This window comes from Moschus berezovskii, chromosome 21 (assembly GCF_049115385.1).
Source record: "Moschus berezovskii isolate FMDL1 chromosome 21, NW_MosBer_1.0, whole genome shotgun sequence".
Taxonomy (NCBI): domain Eukaryota; kingdom Metazoa; phylum Chordata; class Mammalia; order Artiodactyla; family Moschidae; genus Moschus; species Moschus berezovskii.
In genome coordinates, this window is record NC_142480.1 from 47,176,674 (window position 1) to 47,196,872 (window position 20,199).

General features: G+C 44.5%; 1 protein-coding gene across 2 annotated transcripts in view; it reads right to left on the minus strand.

Moving 5' to 3' along the window:
* Nucleotides 1-1,030: 1,030 nt before the first annotated feature.
* Nucleotides 1,031-20,199, minus strand: part of PDE8A (phosphodiesterase 8A) — a 173,367-nt gene continuing 154,198 nt past the window's right edge. For both annotated transcript variants that reach the window (XM_055417883.2, XM_055417884.2), the window contains exons 20-22: nt 18,383-18,544; nt 5,801-5,930; nt 1,031-4,816 (exon numbers count right to left, since the gene is read on the minus strand). In XM_055417883.2, coding sequence (XP_055273858.2) covers nt 4,710-4,816; nt 5,801-5,930; nt 18,383-18,544 — 399 coding nt within the window. In that variant the 3' untranslated portion in view covers nt 1,031-4,709. The remainder of the gene's footprint in view (nt 4,817-5,800; nt 5,931-18,382; nt 18,545-20,199) is intronic.

Sequence of the window (20,199 nt, forward strand, 5' to 3'; positions counted from 1 at the left end):
TTGTCTTATTGTTGTAAGAATTCTGATGGCAGTCTAACGCTCGTTCCTTTGTAAGTGGTCTATCTTTTCTCACAGCTTTTAGGTTTTTCTCTTGAAGCTGAGCACTGCATTTTCACAGTGTTGTGTCAGCCTGTCTGAGATTTGATGTGCCCCGTGATATGAGGAGGTGGCTTGTCAGGTCTGGAGGGACTCGCAGGCGGTCTCTGGATAGTGCGTCTCCCCTCTCCTCCCCCAGGTCACCTAATCTAGACACAGTGTGGAGCACCTCATTCCACCTCCATACTTTAACACTGGCTCCACATTTTCCATTTCAATCTCTGCACTACACATTGAGTCATCTCCTCAAATCTTCCAATTCGCTACTTCTCTCTTTAGTTATGTCTGGTTTTCTGTTAAACCTATGCAGAAGTTTTCCATTTGTTTTAATGACTATGTTCTCTTTGGTTCTTTTTCAGATTTTTTTTTTTTCCCAAAACTACCTTGATTTACCTTGCTTCTTCCATTGCTTCAAACAATGTTAAGTGCTTTCATCCTAAAGTTTCTTGCTTTCATCCTAAAGTTTCTTGCTGATTATACCATCTCTGCCTCATGACGGTTGAGTTCCTCGTGGGATCACTCTCTTTTCTTTCCTGGAGGGGAGAGGGCTTTCTTCCCACATCAGTCAACAGTTACCAACTTGGGTCGCCTGTCTCCACACAGGAAAAGGAGGGGTTTGTTTCCTTAGACAGAGAGACCCTTGAGGGGCTGGCCTTGTCAGACCTCCAGAGTGCCCTGACATCTTGAATGGGCATCAGGAAGCCAGGACCATCCCTGGGAGCCCCTCTGCCAGTCCTCCAGGGCACATGATCTCTCTGAATGGGCACCTAGTGGTGAATTAAAGGTATCTCTGAGAATTCTTCAACATATTCTGGCCCTTTGTGACCTGAAAAAGTCATTTAACTATTTATAAAAAAAGGTATTTTCTTTATTTATATGGAGAAAAAGATTAAGTATTTTAACTATAAGACTTCAAAGGAGACACATGTTTTCTTTAAAACAAATAGTTTAATTTCATTTTTATCTGGAAAAAAAGCACATACAAGTTTAAAAGGAAACAGCAAGAACTTTGACATGTCGTGTCACTTTTTTTTAAAACAGTGCTAGAACTTGTTCAAAATGTGAAGATACAGAACCATTATAAATTTCTGGAATCAAAGACTCCAAATACAGATGAGAACAGAGTAGTTATAAAATGTCAATTCACGAAATATTCCATTTTCTGTTTTTTATCGGGAATATTCTACAGAAACACTGTATACAAAATAAGGCAGACTTTTGGAAATTCAAGTATAAAATTTTAGGAAAAATAGGTGTGAAGTTCAATTTCTTTCACGTTGGGGCGCTGCCTGCAGAGCCAGTGTTGGAGCTCTGGCTGCGCACAGAGGAGCCCTTTCGAGCTCTACTGGGGTCACTAGCTGTTGTTGTGTCTGACTCTCTTTGACCCGCTGGACTGCAGCACGCCAGGCTTCCCTGTCCTTCACTATCTCCTGGATCTTGCTCAAACTTGTGGTTGTCAGGTCAGTGATGCCATCCAACCATCTTGTCCTCTGTCATCCCCTTCTCCTCCTGCCTTCAATCTTTCCCAGCATCAGGGTCTTTTCTAATGAGTCTGCTCTTTGTATCAGGTGGCCAAAGTATTGGAGCTTCAGCTTCAGCATCAGTCCTTCCTTCAGGACTGATTTCCTTTAGGGTTGACTGGTTTGATCTCCTTGCAGTCCAAGGGACTCTCTAGAGTCTTCTCCAACTCCACAGTTCAAAAGCCATCAGTTCTTCAGCACTCAGCTTTCTTTCTGGTCCAATTCTCACATCCATAAATGACTACTGGGAAAAGCATAGTTTTGACTATACAGACCTTTGTTGGCAAAGTAATGTCTCTGCTTTTTAATACACTATATAGGTTTGTCAAAGCTTTTCTTCCAAGGAGCAAGTGTCTTTTAATTTCATGGATGCCGTCACCATCTACAGTGATTCTGGAGCCCAAGAAAATAGTCTGTCACTGTTTCCATGTTTTCCCATCACTTTACCATGAAGTGATGGGACTGGATGCCATGATCTTTGTGTTTTGAATGTTAAGTTTTAAGCCAGCTTTTCCACTCTCCCCTTTCACTTCCATCGAGAGGCTCTTTAGTTCCTCTTCCCTTTCTGCCATTAAGAGGGGCACCATCTGCACATCTGAGGTTATCCATATTTCTCCCAGCAGTCTTGATTTCAGCTTGTGCTTCATCCAGCCTGGCATTTCACATGATGGACTCTGCATGTAAGTTAAATAAGCAGGGTGACAGTATAGTCTTAACATAGTCCTTTCCCAATTCTGAAACAGTCTGTTGTTCCATGTCTGGTTCTACCTGTTGCTTCTTGACCTGCATACAGGTTTCTCAGGAGGCAGGAAAGGTGGTCTGATATTCCCTTCTCTTTAAGAATTTCCCACAGTTTGTTGTGATCCACACAAAGGCTTTAGTGGAGTCAACAGAGCAGATGTTTTTCTGGAATTCTCTTGCTTTTTCTGTGATCCAATGGATGTTGGCAATTTGATCTCCGGTTCCTCTGCCTTTTCTAAATCCAGCTTGAACATCTGGAAGTTCTTGGTTCATATACTATTGAAGCCTGGCTTGGAGAATTTTGAGCATTACTTTGCTACCATGTGAAATGAGTACAATTGTGTGGTAGTTTGAACATTCTTTGGCATTGCCTTTCTTTGGGATTGCAATAATAATACACCTTTTCCAGTTCTGTGGCCACTGCTGAGCTTTCTAAATTTGCTGGCTTATTGAGTGCAGCACTTTCACAGCATCTTCTTTTAGCATTTGAAATAGCTCAGCTGGAATTCCATCACCTCTACTAGCTTTGTTCATAGTGATGCTTCCTAAGGCCCACTTGATTTTGCATTCCAAGATGTCTGGCTCTAGGTGGGTGATCACACCATCATGGTTATCTGGGTTATTAAGATCTTTCTTGTATAGTTCTTTTGTATATACTTGCCACCTCTTCCTAATATCTTCTGTTTAGAGATCTTAATCTTTTTGTTAGGTCCATTCCATCTCTGTCCTTTATTATGCCCATCTTTGCATGAAATCTTCCCTTGTTATCTCTAATTTTCTTGAAAAGATTTCTAGTCTTTCCCATTTTACTGTTTTCTCTATTTCTTTGCATTGTTCACTTAGGAAGGCTTTCTTATCTCTCCTTGCTACTCTTTGGAGCTCTGCATTCAGGTAGGTATATCTTTCCCTTTCTCAACTATTTGTAAGGCCTCCTCAGACAACCATTGTGCTGTTTTGGATTTCAAAACAGTTTTCCCAATTAACATCAATCAGAAAAGGCTAACATACATAAATATTTCTTTTTTTGCATTAAAATTTTTTTTAAAATTTTTTGAAAATTTATTTTAGTTGGAGGCTAATTACTTTACAATATTATAGTGGTTTTTGCCATACTTTGACATGAATCAGCCATGGGTTTACATGTGTTCCCCATCCTCAACCCCCCTCCCACCTCCCTCCCCATCCCATCCCTCTGGGTCATCCCAGTGCACCAGCCCTGAGCAACCTGTCTCATGCATTGAACCTGGACTGGTGATCTGTTTCATATATGATAATATACATGTTTCAATGCCATTCTCCCATATCATCCCACCCTCGCTCTCTCCCACAGAGTCCAAAAGACTGTTCTATACATCTGTGTCTCTTTTGCTGTCTTGCATACAGGGTTACTGTTACCATATTTCTAAATTCCATATATATTAGTATACTGTATTGGTATTTTTCTTTCTGGCTTACTTCACTCTGTATAATAGGCTCCAGTTTCATCCACCTCATTAGAACTGTTTCAAATGTATTCTTTTTTAATGGCCAAGTAATATTCAATTGTGTATATGTACCACAGCTTTCTTATCCATTTGTCTGCTGATGGACATCTAGGTTGCTTTCATGTCCTGGCTATTATAAACAGTGCTGCGATGAACATTGGGTACACATAACATACACAAATATTTCTATAGTGCAGTAAAAATGTATCATTTATTTTAAATTTGCATTATGAAAATAAGTCTAGACACCAAGTGATGCGTATTTTTAATGAGTATGGATCATGTAAATTTGGTCATGGCATCTAAAGTTGGCTTTGGCTTTGAAGTATTTTTAAATTCATAGAAAATAGTGAACTTCTAATAAAATAAATAAAACATTTTAATAATTGATATTAATAATCAACTTCAGAATTTCTTTGTCTTTTTCATTTGCCGTTTAATTTTAAAAGAGAAGTCACTTTCAGTAGTGTTCCAAAGTGAGTGATTGCACCTTCTATGATGTGGAAAAGATCCGATTGCCATTTGCTGTTCTTAAGTGCTGAATATAATCAAAAGAAACTGCAACAAGAAATTCTCTGTCATCAGCAGAAACTCTTGTCAGCGTCCTTGGCTGGGCCTCCCGAGCTCAGGTTTGGAAAGACGGACGCTGATGCAAGCCGCATTCTCTGAGACTCTCTGCAGAGCCCCGGCAGCAGGCTGGCGCAGTGAGTGGATGAAGCCTCACTCTACAGCAATGGCATCAGGTGGTGGTTAGGGAAGGTGACCCTGGGTGCTCTCGCAGGCTCTGTGCATCGGGGGCGCTGATCGGCTAATACTGAAAGGAACTTTGGCCGCCTCAGGAATCCCCGGTGACCACAGGGGTACGGCGCTATTCGGGAGGCGGGCGCAGGCTCCGCAGCTTCATGTCGTCCAGTCCTTTCCAGTATTTAAAGTTGTTGTCGAGATGCTGCATTAACTCGGGCAGGTCTACAAAGGCTGCAAGAAAGACGGGAGGTGTGATAAGACTGCACCTTCCCGGGGTGCACATGGAGGCTTTCCAAGGAGACGGACGGACAGGCGGGGACAGTGCTCCGTGCTCGGCAGACATGGAACAGCCCGCGGCCTGGATAAGCTGAAACCCCATCTGTGCTCAGTGCCCACCGTGCCTCTGTCACCAGCTGACCGCTCTGGCGGATGGAGCGAAGAGGGCTCGCCGGTTTTATCACCATTAATCGGCACCCTGGGGCCTGGGCTGCCTGATCCCAGCCGTGACCGGCTCTCCTGGGCGTCCCATCCCCCTTCCTCGATCCAGTCCCCTTCCACCTGCAGCACGTGGCAGGAGCAGCGAGCTCGTGAGGAAAACTTGGGCCGGGATTGGCCACGTCTGGTCTGGGCCCAGCAGCAGTGTGAGCAGAGCCTGCAGTCTGGCCCAAGGCCCAGTGCCTTCCGCCACCTCAGTCCTCCTCCCCCGCCTCTCAGCACTGAGACATGGGCTCGTCTCCTGCAGACGGATCCGGACCGGATGTGGGTCTGCCTCCCGGCAGGGGCCCTTGCCTAAAAGCCCTCTACCTGCCAGGGGGCTCCGCCCACGCGCTGAGGGCTATGAGGAGGGACGTGGCCCCGTCAGAGACCAGCCTGCCCTCAGGTCAGCTTCCGGGGGAGGCGGAGAAGCTGGGGGAGCGGACAGCGGAAGAGCTCCCTCAGAACATAAGTGGTTTTGAATGCTGGGCTTTTGACCAGCGGCAGCCCCGTGTTCAGTGCCCTCATCTTTGCAACTGGGACAACAGGTAGCCCTGGAGCCGGGGGCAGCTGAGAAAGAGCAGAGGGCGCCCCGTCCTCCGGGACCTCCTTGACAGCGCCTGGCTTCTCCTCGGCCTCTGCACACTCTGAGCCCCCGAACGGCCTCTACGGTCAGAACGGCACTATGCGCGCCTTAACGTGGGCTCCCCGTTACTGAGGGATACACTCGCGCGTTCTTACCGTCCCAGGCATCAAACATGTCTGTGATGAAGTAGTCGATGAAAGAGATCTGGGATTTGGGGATGCTGCAGGTATTTCTGTCAAAAACCGGCATCACCACAGGCAGGTCCCGTTGCTTCTCTTCGTCTGTCTGCAAGGCAGACAATGGCAACATTAGGAGACCCCAGGACCAGGCTCCATGCCCACCAGGAACATTCCCTCCACCGGAGCCTCTCCTGGCAGCCCAGGGAGCTCGTGGGAGAAGCCGGTCACAGCGCCAGCCAAGCACCCAGACCCCCCACGACACATCATAGCGTCCCCGATGGGACCACCCAACCCACATCTTTGGCACCTGAAGGCTCCTGCCGAAGCTCCTGCGGGTGCTGTGAGGGGTTCCTGCAGTGCAGGAGCAAATGTCTGCCCAGCCATCTCCCGCCTGTGGGCATGTCAGGGGCCTGACCCAGGGCCACACTGCGGAGTGAGAAACAGCCCCCTTCACAGAGAAGGGACAAGTGCCTGCTTCTCACCTCAGGCCAGATTATTTCATTTCTGGCCTGAGGTGAGAAGCAGGCACTTGTCCCTTCTCTGTGAAGGGGGCTGTTTCTCACTCCACAGTGTACAAAAGGTCTGAACACCCTGGAGGCAAAAAAGCTCTAGGATGAAGATTTTATGTACTTTGATAGACCCTTACAGAACATCTTCAGTATTCCAATAATATGTGTACAAAATTGGAAATATAATGAAGATCCTGGTGGGGGTTGGGAGGCAAGTTTATCTTAAAAGATATAAGGGAATTTCTTGTTTTTTGTTTTCATCATGTTGCTTTCATCAAAGGATCCAGGAGAAAGGATGAAGTGATACCCAAAGGGTGATGATGAAGCAGGGGGTCCTTTCTGGAGTGAGGTATGAACTTGGTGGGTTTGAGGGTGCCACTGGAATCACTGGCTCCCTGGGGAGCCAGGCAGCCAGGGCTGAGAGTTAAATAGATGGTTACCCAAGGGGCAGGATGAGAGGTCTTGAGCGCAGGACCAAGTAAGGCTGGGGTGAGCCTGGCGAGAGGACTGGAGCCATCCCCTGGCTCTGGAGGCACAGCTGTCCTCAGGGGTTCTGGGTCTTTGTTCTGTTGGTCTGGGCAGGCTGCCCCTGTGGGCAGCTAGTGAGGTGATGGAAGGGGCAGCTCAACAGGGAAGACAGGAAGAATTAGCACTTAGGAAGCCTGGTGTGGGTGTAGGAATTGGTTCTCTAGGGGCATCCAGCAGGGGGCGTGGAGATTCTGGGACAATGGACCTGCTGACCAATCCTGGCTTCTCTGGAAGGTGGTCAGGGAGAGCGAGGGCTGAGGACGAGAGGTATGCAGTGCGTTCGGCTATCAGCCAAGCCTGGCTCTGCTGGCTGAGTTCTGTGGGCCACTTGGGGCTGTGGGAGAGTGAAGGACCTCTGTTAAGCGTCTAATACGGGGACCAGAATTCAGGTGTTCCATGGGAGCAAAAGAAGACCTACACTTGGGGCTGGAAGCCTGTCCTTCCAACTCTTATGCCTGGAACTGTTCCCACAGGGCAAACTGGGCCAGTCCTCCTTGTCCCCCCAGCCCAGGGTCGTTCTGGACAGCTGGCCAGGAGCTGCCTCCCCAGTTCTGTCCTGCTTCTGTCTTTTCCGAGGCCTGGCAATCACCAGCAGGGCAGCAGGGACTGGTGAGAAGTTATGGCCACGTTGCCCTGCACGTCGGTGGGTCCAAGGCCCGAGACTCTGGAAGAACTGGGCTCCACAGCTAAAGGCAGGTGACTTTCCTTGGAAGTGACAGTGATTCACTACAGCTCTCAACATGAAATCTCCACTGGAGGACAACAGGTAGCCTCTGGGAGTTCTCCCAGGAGGGACCGTTCCACATGCAGCACTGTGCTGCCGAGACGCGCTTCTGCTGAAGTGCTGAGGACAGTGCCAAGGAAGAGGCCTGGCCTCCCTGGTGCAGATGGACGGTACTAGACTCTGGGCCAGGGCAGAAGCCAGCAGAAGGAGCTGCTGCTGTTCCAGGCCTGGGAGCCGAGGCACACAAGCTTGGCTGTGACTGCTCAGGCCAGGCTTTCCCGAGAGGCTGGGCAGAGACCATCTACACCAGCTGTCGGGCCAGGAGCACACCCCAGGAGGTGTGGCAGGCAGGGTCGGGGGATCTGGGCAGAGGATGAGTGGGGAATAGTGACAAGTCTGGGCTTCTGCTGTGGTGGAGCCTCTGCTGTCAGGCCAGTGCTGGCTCAGCAGGGTCAGCTCCATGTGAGTCTCTGCCCTGGTGCGTGCGTGGCAAGGGGTGGAGGGTGCAGAACAGCCTCAGGTTCACAGCCCACCGGCCTGACTGCTCAGAGAGCAGGGCCCTGGGGCGGGTGCTCTCCTGACACACCTTCCCTGGTCAGCTGTTCAGTGAAGAATCTCCGCGTCTGTGTTCCTGAGGGTAATGAGCTGTAACTTTCTCCTGGGATGCCTTTGTCAGGGTTAAGTACCAGGATAATAACAGCTTCAAAAAATGAGCTGGAAAATGTCTCAGCTCTGTTTTCTGGTTATCTGTAAGACTAGCATTATTTATTCCTTAAATGTTTGACAGAATTCCTCAATGAAATTATTTAGTTTTTTTTTATTAAAAAAAATCATGAAAACATTTTGACAAAAAGTTTCTTTACTATGGACTTTCTAAGGTTATGACTTAATCATGTCAGTTAGGGTAAACTGTATCGGCAGTTTTTAAGGTATTCATCCATTTCATCTAAATGGTCAAATTTATTGTGACATTCCTGATATTGGTGATTTGCATTCTTCTTGATTATTTTAGTTGCGTTATTTACCAGTTTTGTTAAAAATTTTTATTATTCTTTTTAATATTTCTTAATTTTTATTTTCTACTGGAATATACTTGATTTACAATGTTGTGTCAGTCTCAGGTATACAGCAGTGATTCAGTTATATCTTTTTAAAAAAATATTGGAGTGTGGTTCATTTTCAATGTATTAGTTTCAGGTGTATAGCAAAATGGATCAGTTATATATCTCCACTCATTTTAGCTTCTTTTCCCATATAGGTTATTAGAGAATATTCGGTGGTGTTCCCTGTGTTATACCATAGGAGCTTGTTGGTTATCTATTTTATATACAGCAGTATGTATCTGTTAATCCCAAACTCCTAATTTATTCCTCTCCCTTGAAGTCTGAGTCTGTTTATATTTTATAAATAAGTTCCTTTATATCATTCTTTTAGATTTCACATAGAAGCTGATATGATATTAATATTTGTCAGATTTACTTCACTTAGTATGATAATCTCTAGGTCCATCCATGTTGCTGTAAATGGTATTGTTTCATTTTTTATGGCTAAATAATATTTCATTTTCCATTCCTCTGTCAATGGACATTTAGATTGCATCCATGTCCTGGCTATTATAAATGATGATGCAATGAACATGGGGGTGCATGTATACTTTATGATTGTCTTAGCATATATGCCTAGGAATGAAATTGCTGGATTATATATTAGCTGTTTTTAGCTTTTTAAGGAACCTCTATACCTCCATAGCAATATGTGAACCGTGAACTTCCAGATGTTGAAGCTGGATTTAGAAAAGGCAGAGGAACCAGAGATCAAATTGCCAACATCTGCTTTATCATGGAGAAAGCAAGAGAGTTCCAGAAAAACATCTATTTCTGCTTCACTGACTATGCCAAAGCCTTTGACTGTGTGGATCACAATAAACTGTGGAACATTCTGAAAGAGATGGGAATACCAGACCACCGGACCTGCCTCTTGAGGAACCTGTATGCAAGTCAGAAAGCAACAGTTAGAACTGGACATGGAACAACAGACTGGTTCCAAATAGGAAAAGGAGTACGTCAAGGTTGTATATATGTACTGCTTATTTAACTTCTATGCAGAGTACATCATGAGGAACGCTGGGCTGGAAGAAGCACAAGCTGGAATCAAGATTGCCGGGAGAAATATCAATAACCTCAGATATGCAGATGACACCATCCTTAAGGCAGAAAGTGAAGAGGAACTAAAAAGCCTCTTGATGAAAGTGAAAGAGGAGAGTGAAAAGGTTGGCTTGAAGCTCAACATTCAGAAAACGAAGATCATGGCATCTGGTCCCATCACTTCATGGGAAACAGATGGGGAAACAGTGGAAACAGTGTCAGACTTTATTTTTTTGGGCTCCAAAATCACTGCAGATGCTGATTGCAGCCATGAAATTAAAAAACACTTACTCCTTGGAAGGAAAGTTATGACCAACCTAGATAGCACATTAAAAAGCAGAGACATTACTTTGCCAACCAAGGTCCGTCTAGTCAAGGCTATGGTTTTTCCAGTGGTCATGTATGGATGTGAGAATTGGACTGCGAAGAAAGCTGATCACCAAAAAATTGATGCTTTTGAACTGTGGTGCTGGAGAAGACTCTTGAGAGTCCCTTGGACTGCAAGGAGATCCAACCAGTCCATTCTAGAGGAGATCAATCCTGGGTGTTCATTGGAAGGACTGATGCTAAAGCTGAAACTCCAATACTTTGGCCACCTCATGCGTCAAGTTGACTCTCTGGAAAAGACTCTGATGCTGGGAGGGATTAGGGGCGGGAGGAGACAGGGACAACAGAGAATGAGATGGCTGGATGGTATCACCGACTCGATGGACATGAGTTTGAGTGAACTCCGGGAGTTGGTGATGGACAGGGAGGCCTGGAGTGCTGTGATTCGTGGGGTCGCAAAGAGTCGGACACGACTGAGCGACAGAACTGAACTGATACCTGCATAATGGCTGTACCAATTTACATTCCACTAACAGTGTAGGAGCGTTCCCTTTCTCCAAACCCTCTCCAGAATGTATTGTTGAAGACTTTTTGATGAACATTCCTGACTACTGTTAGGTGGTAAATCATTATAGTTTTGATTTGTATTTCTCTAATAATTAGTGATTCATGGGGTCGCAAAGAGTCAGACACGACTGAGCGACTGAATAATTAGTGGATGATGAGCATCTTTTCATGTGCTTTGTGGCCATCTGTATGTCTTCTCTGAAGAAATGTCTATTTAGATCTGGCCATCTTTTTATTGGGTTGTTTGGTTTTTTTGATATTGTGCTACATTAGCTATTTGTATATTTTGGAGATGAATCCCTGTCAATCACTTCATTTGCAAATATTTTCTCCCATTCTGTGGATTGTCTTTTCATTTTGTTTATGATTTCCTTTGCTGTGCAAAAGCGTTTAATTAGGTCCCATGTATTTATTTTCATTAATCTAGAAGTGGATCCCAAAAGATATTGCTGTGATTTATTTAGAATGTTCTGCCTATCCTTTCCTTTAAGGCTTTTATAGTATCTGGTCTTACATTTAGGTCTTTAATCCACTGAGTTTTGTTTTTGTGTATGGTGTTAGAGAATGTTCTAATTTCATTTTTTACATGTGGCTGAGAGTTTTCCCAGTACCACTTATTGAAGAGACTGTCTTTTCTCCATTGTATCTTCTCACCTCCTTTGTCATAGATTATGGACCATAGGTGTATGGGTTTATTTCTGGGCTTTCTATCGTGTTCCATTGATCTGTATTTCTATTTTTGTGCCAATACCACACTGTTTTGATGACTATAGGTTCGCAATATAGCCTGATATCAGGGAGACTGAGTCCTCCAGCTCTGGTTTTCTTTTTTGGGATTGTTTTGGCTATTTGGGGTCTTTGGTGTTTTCATACAAATTTAAAAATTTGTTCTAGTTCTGTGAAAAATGCCATTGGTAATTTGGGAGAGATTGAACTCAACTTGATTGCCTTGGGCAGTATAGTCATTTTGACAATATTGATTCTTCCAATCCAAGAAAGCCAGAAGGGTCCCAGCACTAGAGCCTGCAGGCTGCTGGGTGGGGACAGGTCTCAGTGCCAAAGCGGTGACCTCCAGGAGAGCTCAGCTGAGGAATAAACCACAGGGCCTCCACCACTGGTGTTCCTGCCCCAGCAGTGGGCCACAGCCGACCCCCACCCTCCAGAAGACCCTCCAAGACCTGCAGGTAGGTCTGGTTCAGGCTCTAATGGAGTCACTGCTCTGCCCTGGGCCCCACTGCTCATAAAACCTTGTGCATGCCCTCAAGAGTGGAGTCTGTCTCCCCCAGTCCTGTGGAGCTCCTGCACTCAGGCCAAATGCTCTGGGGGCTGCTCCCCTCAATGACAGACCCCCATGCTGGGAGCCTAACGTGGGCTCAGACCTCACTCCTGTGGGAGAACCTCTGCGGGTGTGGGATTTGATTACATCCTCCCTGTCTTGTAGTTCTTCTTGGTCTTTGGGTATAGAGTATCTTTCTAGGTAGGTGCCAATCCTTCTGTGATGAGGTTGTTCAGCAGTTAGTTGTGATTTTGGTGTTTTCAATGAGAGGAGATGCACTCAAGTCCTTCTACTCCATCATTTTGTCACCTTTAATTTTTTCTAGTAGTTCTTTACTGTTTCCTCATTTTTTTGCTCTTACGTTACTTCTTTCCTACTTATTTTGGGTTTACTTTGTCTCTTTCTAGTTTCTTAAACTGAAACCTAAGATGTTAACTTTAGGGCTTTTCCTCTAATTATAAATGTCCCTCTGATTACTGTTTTGCTTGCATCCCACAATTTTAATATACTTTGATTAATTTCCTTTATCTGAACCATGGACTATTTAGAAATATATTGTCAGTTTCTAAATACCTAATTACCTTATTGTTACTAATTTCTGATTTAATTCCACTGTGCCTGGAGGAATAGACTCTGTATGATTTCAATTATTTTAAATTTACTGAATCTTTTCTGTGACCCAGCATGATGCATATTGGTGAACCTATTAGTGTCCTTAATAAATATTCTGTAGACATGTGATAAAGTGTTTTATAAACATTAAGTAAGGTAAGGTGGTTGACAGTGGTGTTGTGATTATGTATTTTTACTGATATTTTAATCTGATTCTATCAATTGCTGAAGGGGGTATTAAAATCTCCAACCATGTTGTACTTGTCTCATTTATTTTGAAGCTCTGTTATTAGATACACACACACTTATCCTTATGTCTTCCTATAGGACTTTTTATCATTATGAAGTGTCTCACTATCTCTGGTACTATTCTTTGTCTTGATGTCTCTTTTGTCTGCAATTAATGAAATTGAAGAAAGTAGGAAAAACCACTAGACCATTCAGATATGACCTAAATCAAATCCCTTATGATTATACAGTGGAAGTAAGAAATAGATTTAAGGGACTAGATCTGATAGATAGAGTGCCTGATGAACTATGGATGGAGGTTCGTGACATTGTACAGGAGACAGGGACCAAGACCATCCCCATGGAAAAGAAATGCAAAAAAGCAAAGTGGCTGTCTGAGGAGGCCTTACAAATAGCTGTGAAAAGAAGAGAAGTGAAAAGCAAAGGAGAAAAGGAAAGATATAAGCATCTGAATGCAGAGTTCCAAAGAATAGCAAGGAGAGATACAAAAGCCTTCCTCAGCGATCAATGCAAAGAAATAGAGGAAAACAACAGAATAGGAAAAACAAGAGATCTCTTCAAGAAAATTAGAGATATCAACGGAACATTTCATGCAAAGATGGGCTTGATAAAGGACAGAAATGGTATGGACCTAACAGAAGCAGAAGATATTAAGAAGAGGTGGCAAGAATACACAGAAGAACTGTACAAAAAAGATCTTCACGACCAAGATGGTCATGATGGCGTGATCACTCACCTGGAGCCAGACATCCTGGAATGTAAAGTCAAGTGGGCCTTAGAAAGCATCACTACGAACAAAGCTAGTGGAGGTGATGGAATTCCAGTTGAGCTATTTCAAATCCTGAAAGATGATGCTGTGAAAGTGCTGCACTCAATATGCCAGCAAATTTGGAAAACTCAGCAGTGGCCACAGGACTGGAAAAGGTCAGTTTTCATTCCAATCCCAAAGAAAGGCAATGCCAAAGAATGCTCAAACTACTGCACAATTTCACTCATCTCACACTCTAGTAAAGTCATGCTCAAAATTCTCCAAGCCAGGCTTCAGCAATGTGTGAACCATGAACTTCCAGATGTTCAAGCTGGTTTTAGAAAAGGCAGAGGAACCAGAGATCAAATTGCCAACATCAGCTGGATCATGGAGAAAGCAAGAGAGTTCCAGAAAAACATCTATTTCTGCTTCACTGACTATGCCAAAGCCTTTGACTGTGTGGATCACAATAAACTGTGGAACATTCTGAAAGAGATGGGAATACCAGACCACCTGACCTGCCTCTTGAGAAACCTGTATGCAGGTCAGGAAGCAACAGTCAGAACTGGTCATGGAACAACAGACTGGTTCCAAATAGGAAAAGGAGTACATCAAGGCTGTATATTGTCACCCTGCTTATTTAACTTCTATGCAGAGTACATCATGAGGAACGCTGGGCTGGAAGAAGCACAAGCTGGAATCAAGATTGCCAGGAGAAATATCAATAACCTCAGATATGCAGATGATACCACCCTTATGGCAGAAAGTGAAGAGGAACTCAAAGGCGTCTTGATGAAAGTGAAAGAGGAGAGTGAAAAGTTTGGCTTGAAGCTCAACATTCAGAAAACGCAGATCATGGCATCTGGTCCCATCACTTCATGGGAAATAGATGGGGAAACAGTGGAAACAGTGTCAGACTTTATTTTTTTGGGCTCCAAAATCACTGCAGATGCTGATTGCAGCCATGAAGGAAAGTTATGACCAACCTAGATAGCATATTAGAAAGCAGAGATATTACTTTGTCCGTCTAGTCAAGGCTCTGGTTTTTCCCGTGGTCATGTATGGATGTGAGAGTTGGACTGTGAAGAAAGCTGATCGCCGAAGAATTGATGCTTTTGAACTGTGGTGCTGGAGAATACTCTTGAGAGTCCTTTGGACTGCAAGGAGGTCCAATTAGTCCATTCTAGAGGAGATCAATCCTGGGTGTTCATTGGAAGGACTTATGCTGAAGCTGAAACTCCAATACTTTGGCCACCTCATGCGACGAGTTGACTCACTGGAAAAGACTCTGATGCTGGGAAGGATTGGGGGCGGGAGGAGAAGGGGATGACGGAGAATGAGATGGCTGGATGGCATCACCGACTCGATGGACATGAGTTTGAGTGAACTCCGGGAGTTGGTGATGGACAGGGAGGCCTGGCGTGCTGTGATTCATGGGGTCGCGGAGAGTCAGACACGACTGAGCGACTGAACTGAACTGAACTAACCTTTATAGTTACAGTTTCCATGACATATCTCTTCCCACCCATTCACTTTATACCTCTCTGATCTTTGTATTTTACGTGTGTCTTTTGTAGACTGCATGTAGTTCAGATTATTTTTTCAAGATCCATCCTGAAGATCTGTCTTGGAGTGTTTAGTCCACTAAATTTAAGTAAAGTATTGATGATTAGAGTTGGAGCTACCATCTGACTGTTTTTTCTATTATTGTTTTCTCCTGTTGGCTTTGTATAATTTATTAAATTTTAGAATTCCATTATACTAATATATCTATTAGCTTTTAAGGTACACCAATTGCTCTAGGGATTACTAAGTACATTTTGGGATTATTAAATATATCCTTCACTTCTCAGTCTACTGAGCTAATATTATAACCCTTAGTTTAATATGTAGAAGCCTTGGATTCAGGTAGGTCCATTTTACTTTCTGCCATCCTTTATGCTATAGTTGCCATATAGCTTATGGTTGTATATATTATATCCTTTACAATTCAGTTTTATAACTTGTGCTTAAAATAGTCCTATGTATTTAGAGAAATTCCAAGAAGGAAAAAAACTTTTACAGTTACCCAGCTGTTTGTCAGTTTTTTAAGTGTTTTTATCTTTTTATTTTTAATGAGGAATTTGATACACAGCATTATAGTTTCAGATGCACAACATAATGATTCAAAATTTTCATATATTGCAAGATGATTACCACCATAAATCTACTTAACATCTGTCACCATATATAATTACAGAATTTTTCCTGTAATTACAACTTTGAACATTTACTCTCTTAGTAATACAGTACTGCATATTTGGAAGTTGCTAACTACAGTTCCCATGCTGTACATTACAACCCCATGACTTCTTTGTTTTATAACTGGGAGTTTGTACCTTTTGACTCCCTTTAAGCATCTTGCATCCACTCAGCTAGCAACCATAAATTTGTTCTCTGTAAGAGTCCACATATAAGTTAGATGATATAAGAGTTGTCTTTTTCTGTTTCACTCAGCATAAACCACTGAATGTCCATCTGTGTTGTCCCAAATGGCAAGAGTTCATTCTTTTTAATGGCTACATACTATCCCCTATGTGTACATATACACACCCACATCATCTTACTCACTGACCTGTCAATGGATGTTTAGGTTGCTTCCAACTTGGCTATTGTAAGTAGTCCTGTGGTGAACGTGGGAGTGCACGTATCTTTTGGGGTGGTTAGTGCTTTTGTTTTCTTTGGATAAATACCCAGAAGTAGGTTTACTGGATCACATGGTAGTTCTATTTTTAATTTTTTGAGGCATCTCCATAGTGGCTGCACCAATTTACATTCCCACCAACAGTGCAAAGGCCTCTCTTTTCTCCACATCCTTGACAATACTTACTTTCTCCCTTTCTGATGACAGCCATTCTAACATGTGGCATGCTCTCATCGTGGTTGCATTATCCACCACTCTCATACTCTCTCAGTGTGTCCCACCCTCTCCTTCCCCATGTCCACAAGCCTGTTCTCTGCATCCGCGTCTCTATTTCTGCCCTGCAGACAGTACCGTTTCTCTAGATTCCACATAGGTGCATCAATATACGGTATTTTTCTGTCTTACTTCACTCTGTATGCCCATCTCCAGGTTTATCCACCTCATCAGAACTGACGAATTCTTTCCTTTTACATATAATGGAATATTGCTGAAGCGACTGAGCGCACACACACCACAACTTCTTTTATCCACTCATCTGTCAGTGGACATCTGGGTTGCTTCCATGTCCTGGCTATCATCAACAGTGCTGCAGTGAATACTGGGGTACATGCAGCTTTTGAGTTATGGTTTTCTCAGGGTACATGCCCAGCAGTGGAACTGCTGGCTCGTATGGTGGTTTTACTCACAGTAATAGTTTCAGAAACCTCCATACTGTTCTCCACAGTGTGACAGTGTTTATTTTGCCTTCACTCTTGAAGGACATTTTCACTGGATACAGAATTTAAGGATGACAGTTTTCTCCTAACAACAGTTTAAAGATGTTGTTCCAATGTCTTCTGGCCTCCACAGTTTCTGACATTTAGTTTTTGTAAGCAATATGTCATTTCTCTCTGAGTGATTTCAATTTTGTTTCTGTATCTTTGGCTAGTAGCTGCTTGAGTATGATATACCTGGGCATGGGTTAAATTTGTTGAGTTTCTTAAATCTGTATCTTTCACTAAATTTGGAAAAATTTTAGCCATTTTATATATACATCAGTTCAGTTCAGTTCAGTCGCTCAGTCGTGTCCGACTCTTTGTGACCCCATGAATCACAGCACGCCAGGCCTCCCTGTCCATCACCAACTCCCGGAGTTCACGCAAACTCATGTCCATCGAGTCGCTGATGCCATCCAGCCATCTCATTCTCTGTTGTCCCCATCTCCTCCCACCCCCAATCCCTCCTAGCATCAGAGTCTTTTCCAGTGAGTCAACTCGTCGCACGAGGTGGCCAAAGTATTGGAGTTTCAGCTTTAGCATCAGTTCTTCCAATGAACACCCAGGACTGATCTCCTTTAGAATGGACTGGTTGGATCTCCTTGCAGTCAAGGGACCCTCAAGAGTCTTCTCCAACACCACAGTTCAAAAGCATCAATTCTTCGGCGATCAGCTTTCTTCACAGTCCAACTCTCACATCAATACATGACCACGGGAAAAACTATAGCCTTGACTAGATGGACCTTGGTTGGCAAAGTTATGTCTCTGCTTTTTAATATGCTATCTAGGTTGGTCATAACTTTCCTTCCAAGGAATATATATATATATATATGTTATTTCCCCCCCCATGAGAATTTTTTTCTACCTAGAGAAAGTGGGAGGGGCAGCAAACAGTATAATAATATCTTTAAGGAGAAGGCAATGGCAAGCCACTCCAGTACTCTTGCCTAGAAAATCCCATGGATGGAGCAGCCTGGTAGGCTGCAGTCCGTGGGGTCGCTAAGGGTCGGACACAACTGAGTGACTTCACTTTCACTTTTCACTTTCACACATTGGAGAAAGAAATGGCAACCCACTCCAGTGTCTTGCTTGGAGAATCCCAGGGACGGGGGAGCCTGGTGGGCTTCCGTCTATGGGGTCACACAGAGTTGGACACGACTGAAGTGACTTAGCAGCTGCAAAGTGCTATTAGGAGAAAATGTCAAATATCCATTGAAAATATCCTGCAAGAATGAAGGCAAAGGCAAAATAAAACACATTTTCAAATAAGGGAAAACTAACAGAATTCACTGCCAGTAAGCCTGTAATATAAGCAATGTTCTTCAAGGACAGAGTTTCATTTAGAACTCCACTTCTAGTTTTAAGTCCATTACTTCCTATGGTCCTTACGGTGTTTCTCTCTTTTACTTGAGGGAACTTCAGAAGGGGCATCTTACCTGAGAGAAATACTCTTCTGAGATGCGTGCAGCCCACTCGATGCACTGCTCCAGGGGCCGGCAGGGGTTGGACACGTCAGCACACTTGATCAGCATCCGTTTGATCAGAGTCCGGTTCTCTGGAGTCCTGAGCATGGTGTTTATGGCTTCTTGATCAGTTTCCTGAAGCATGAGTGGAATTCAAAGCAATCAAAACGGGACCCCAGGTACCAAGCCCTGTTTTACTGTTGTGGCCCCACCATAACCATGGTGAGGCTCTGTCTGGGATCTACGGTTAGGGTCTCTCAAAATAGTGCCAGGGATGCTCTGAGGTTGGCCCTCACTCTACAGTGGGGAAAACCAAGGCCCAGTGAGATTCCAGCAGAACCCAGAAGTAGAGCGTAGCACTGGAGGCTGGCATATCTGCCTTTCCCCATCTTGACTCTTTCTCTGCTTCTCACAGTTGCCTTTTCTTTCTGTTCTCTCACTCACTCAGTAAGTACTCAAAAGACTGGCTTTATCTTTTATTATTTATATTCATCAAAAAACAGTATGAATTGAAAAGTGAAACCTTTCTCTGCCCTTACAACTGGCAGTCTTGCGGTCCACCAGGGGCTCTGCTTCTCCCCACCCAGCCCTGGGAGTCCGCCGTCGGTGTACCACAGTGTGTCGGATACACTGAAGTTCCCTAAACTCTGCCCTCACATTTTACGGCGGACAGAGGACTTAGTCAGAGTCTTGTGATCTGCACTCACAAAGATATCTTGTGGTAGGCATGAAAATCAGTATGATTTACCATTATATTTTACAGATGAGGATGCCGGGACTCCGAGAGGTGAAGAGACAGCCAGAGGTACTGAGCTGAGCCAGGAGAAGAGCGTGAGTCCTGCCTCTAGTCTTGGGCTCTGTCTCTCCAAAGTAGTACCTGCTGTCTGACTCACAGAGCCCCTCTGAATATGGAGCCTCCACCCATGGTGTGAGGGGCCCTCTGCTTACTGGCCCCTGAAACAAATTCAGGTTGGAAGAGGGAGTACTGGCTCAAAGACATGAGCAAACATCTCCTCTTTCTGATTCTGGGCCCACCAAGCAGCTTTCCAGAGGAGTCAGTCACGTGGTTTCTGTGAGCAGCCACAGTCATCCCCTCTCAGTGGAGACAAGATGGGTAGGGGGGACTCTGAGCCCAGGCTGCCCGGTCTCCTAGAAAGTGACAGACACCATGTCCTCAGTGATCCCCATCTCCACTGCCCACCAGCTTTGTGCCGACCCTTCTCTCTCTGGAGGTGTGTGACTACTGTTCAGTACTGCCTGCTGGGAACTATTTTCTTCCACCTGCTATGACCCGCTGGATCCTGGTTTCCAGTCTCTCAGTAAAAATCCAAGTAGTGACAACAGAGAGGAGGAACATGACTGTCAAGGAGAATGAAGACTCCACTGAGTCTGGCAGCTTCCCAGAATGGATGGAGGAAGCCAAGTCTGTGAAGTACGTGGTTTCTTTCTGTGGGGTGGGGTCAGCTGGGGTGTCTGTGCATGGGAGAATGACCGAGTCCTTGGAAAGGGCATAAGGTCTCTGACAGACTGGAGAACAGGCGAGGGTGAGGAGAGCAGAGTTCTCAGCAGGTTTCAGATCAGGTGAGACAGGGACAAGTCTGAAGGGTGATAAGCTAGAAAGTCAGGGACAGACAAAAGCCACGGCCAAACAAGTGAGCTGCAGCAGTAGAGTTGGAGTTCAAGGGGCTGTCTTCTTGGGATAAGTCATCTCTGTGCTTGGTGAAGACTGGCAGGGGGGTGATAGGAGTTGGGGAGGAGGAACGTGGGGTTGGTGGTCGGGCAGATGTGGG